Source organism: Limulus polyphemus, unplaced genomic scaffold (assembly GCF_000517525.1).
Source record: "Limulus polyphemus unplaced genomic scaffold, Limulus_polyphemus-2.1.2 Scaffold8061, whole genome shotgun sequence".
NCBI lineage: Eukaryota > Metazoa > Arthropoda > Merostomata > Xiphosura > Limulidae > Limulus > Limulus polyphemus.
In genome coordinates this window covers 23,534-25,678 of record NW_013673671.1, presented here as the reverse complement: position 1 = coordinate 25,678, position 2,145 = coordinate 23,534, and the positions used below count along the sequence as shown (strand labels likewise).

The window sequence follows — 2,145 nt, the reverse complement described above, 5'->3', positions numbered from 1 at the left end:
ATAGTTGGTCAAGCAGATGATGGAATAATTAAAGGTTTTGTTTTCACCAAACTTTTCTGATTAGCTCTTAGTTTCATTGAAATGAAGAAATGTGAAAACCGATAACTTGCCTCGGTAGTACTTTATGTCCAGAGTTTTCCCACAAATCATCAGTATTTTATACGACTTCTAGTAAATTTTCCATGTGCTGAATAAAGCTTAAGTTCTTCATCAAATATCCTAAATGAATTATACATTGAAACCAATTACCAATTCTATTGAAAATAGAGTGTTTTCAGCATACCTTGCTCCATCATCTCTTTTGGAGTTCAATCGTCGAAGAACATTCAACCAGCTAGCTTTAATATCTGGAACCTTTTCTGTCAGTGCCAACTGGATGTGGTTTTTCTTAGCCCCTGTCTTGAAGTTCTGAAAGAGGTCTTCTTGTTGATGATCTCTGTGAGAATATACCACAGAGACGTAATTCCAACGAAATAATTTTAAAATCCTGACCATGGCATCTGCTATCAAAACGTTTGGCAGTGAAAGTCTTAAGACGTAATTATACCAGTTCAAGTTGTTGAACTCTGATGAGGTCAGTTCTTGTGCCAGTGTGGTTATCTGTTGAGGAATGGTGAGATCAATAACAGGCTTGACCACATCGTATCGTTGGTCAGCGAGGAAGCCCATTATCTTCCCAGGAAAGAGAAGTTTGGAACCATCTCCAGCTTTCGATAATTCTGGAACGGGCGATGATTGGCTAAAAAAATCGAATATATTTTGTGACGTCTTTATACGATTGTTGCACGTGTCAAAAACCACACCCCCTAAAGTAACACCAGGCAATATTCGAGGGTCATTGTTGACCTGGTCTAATGCCCACAAGAATGCTTCCACGTGCTGAATTCCAGTAAAGGAATCTAATTCTCCACACTCTAGGGCATTTAAAGATGACTTGTGGACACCAAAGGTTGCACCCAAATAAAAATGGTCTTTGGAATGTACTACAAGAAAACTCGGGTTGAGACTCTCACAACGACCACAGTCTAAGCTACATTCGGATACTGTATTCTCCATTGAAATCTCTTCTCCTTGAGTTCCATAAGTTACCATGTTTACCAGGGTGGTCAGATGATTATGAAATGTCCCAACCTGAAAAATTCAACATAAGAAATTATTGAAACTTACAGTTACTCCAGATATTTTTGACCGAGTTTGATATTAATCACAAATATGACCAATTCTTTTGTAATATCCTACAATATTACTACTTCAGCACATGATATTACGAAAAACAACAAATCCTTTTGAAATTAACTGAAAAATGTTGTTATTATTTCCACTGCGTATTGTTTTAGTATAGGTGGCGCTAATTAACGCATATATAGTAGGACAGATATGGACAAACAATGTAATAGTAACTTAAAGTTCCTGAACATGTTCAAATAAAAGACATTTTTTACATCATTATTTTATAATTCAGCTTGACGCCCACTTAATATAAAATAATATTAAATGCCGGTTAGCTTTCCAAATCATGAACAATGTTCTCTGTAATTTTTTCAATCCATGTGCGAAATGAATTTTTTTCATGTGCACCAGTATCAAGGGAATGTGCGCTAATAGTTTTTTTAGGGGCAGGGGGTATTTTTAGACCATCGATCCTATTGGATCATTGGGCCGCTTTGCAATGCTACAAGTTGGTTATTTGGGCTTTAGGACTATCGACTGCCAGGGTCATTAAGGCCGTCAACGTGTTGAGACTCCTCACCATTACTGAGGATGTGCGCGTCTGGATTAATTAAGTTAAGTGCGCGGCACTTGACTGGTTGTGTGGCTGCGCAACCGTGAAGTTTAGAGGAGACACTGATCATAAAGATACCAACTGAAAGATATATGATAACCTACTATAAAAATACATACCAGTCGCGCCATAAAGATACATATCAATTTAGAGATATAAAACAACCCACTCTAAAGATATATTCCAAAGATATAAAACAACCCACTCTAAAGATATATACCAACTATATAAAACTACTTACTACAAATATACATAACAAACCTACCCTGAAGATATATATACGTACCAATTTAGAGATATAAAACAACCCACTCTAAAGATATATTCCAAAGATATAAAACAACCCACTCTAAAGATATATT

General features: G+C 36.3%; 1 protein-coding gene across 1 annotated transcript in view; it reads right to left on the bottom strand.

The window, feature by feature from the left end:
• LOC106475083 overlaps positions 1 to 2,145 on the bottom strand; it is a gene marked incomplete at its 3' end in the record, with an annotated part of 24,546 nt that overhangs the window by 4,612 nt on the left and 17,789 nt on the right. Inside the window, exon 7 of the mRNA XM_013935777.2 lies at positions 284 to 1,131. Within this exon, the coding sequence (XP_013791231.2) occupies positions 284 to 1,131 (848 nt within the window). The remainder of the gene's footprint in view (positions 1 to 283; positions 1,132 to 2,145) is intronic.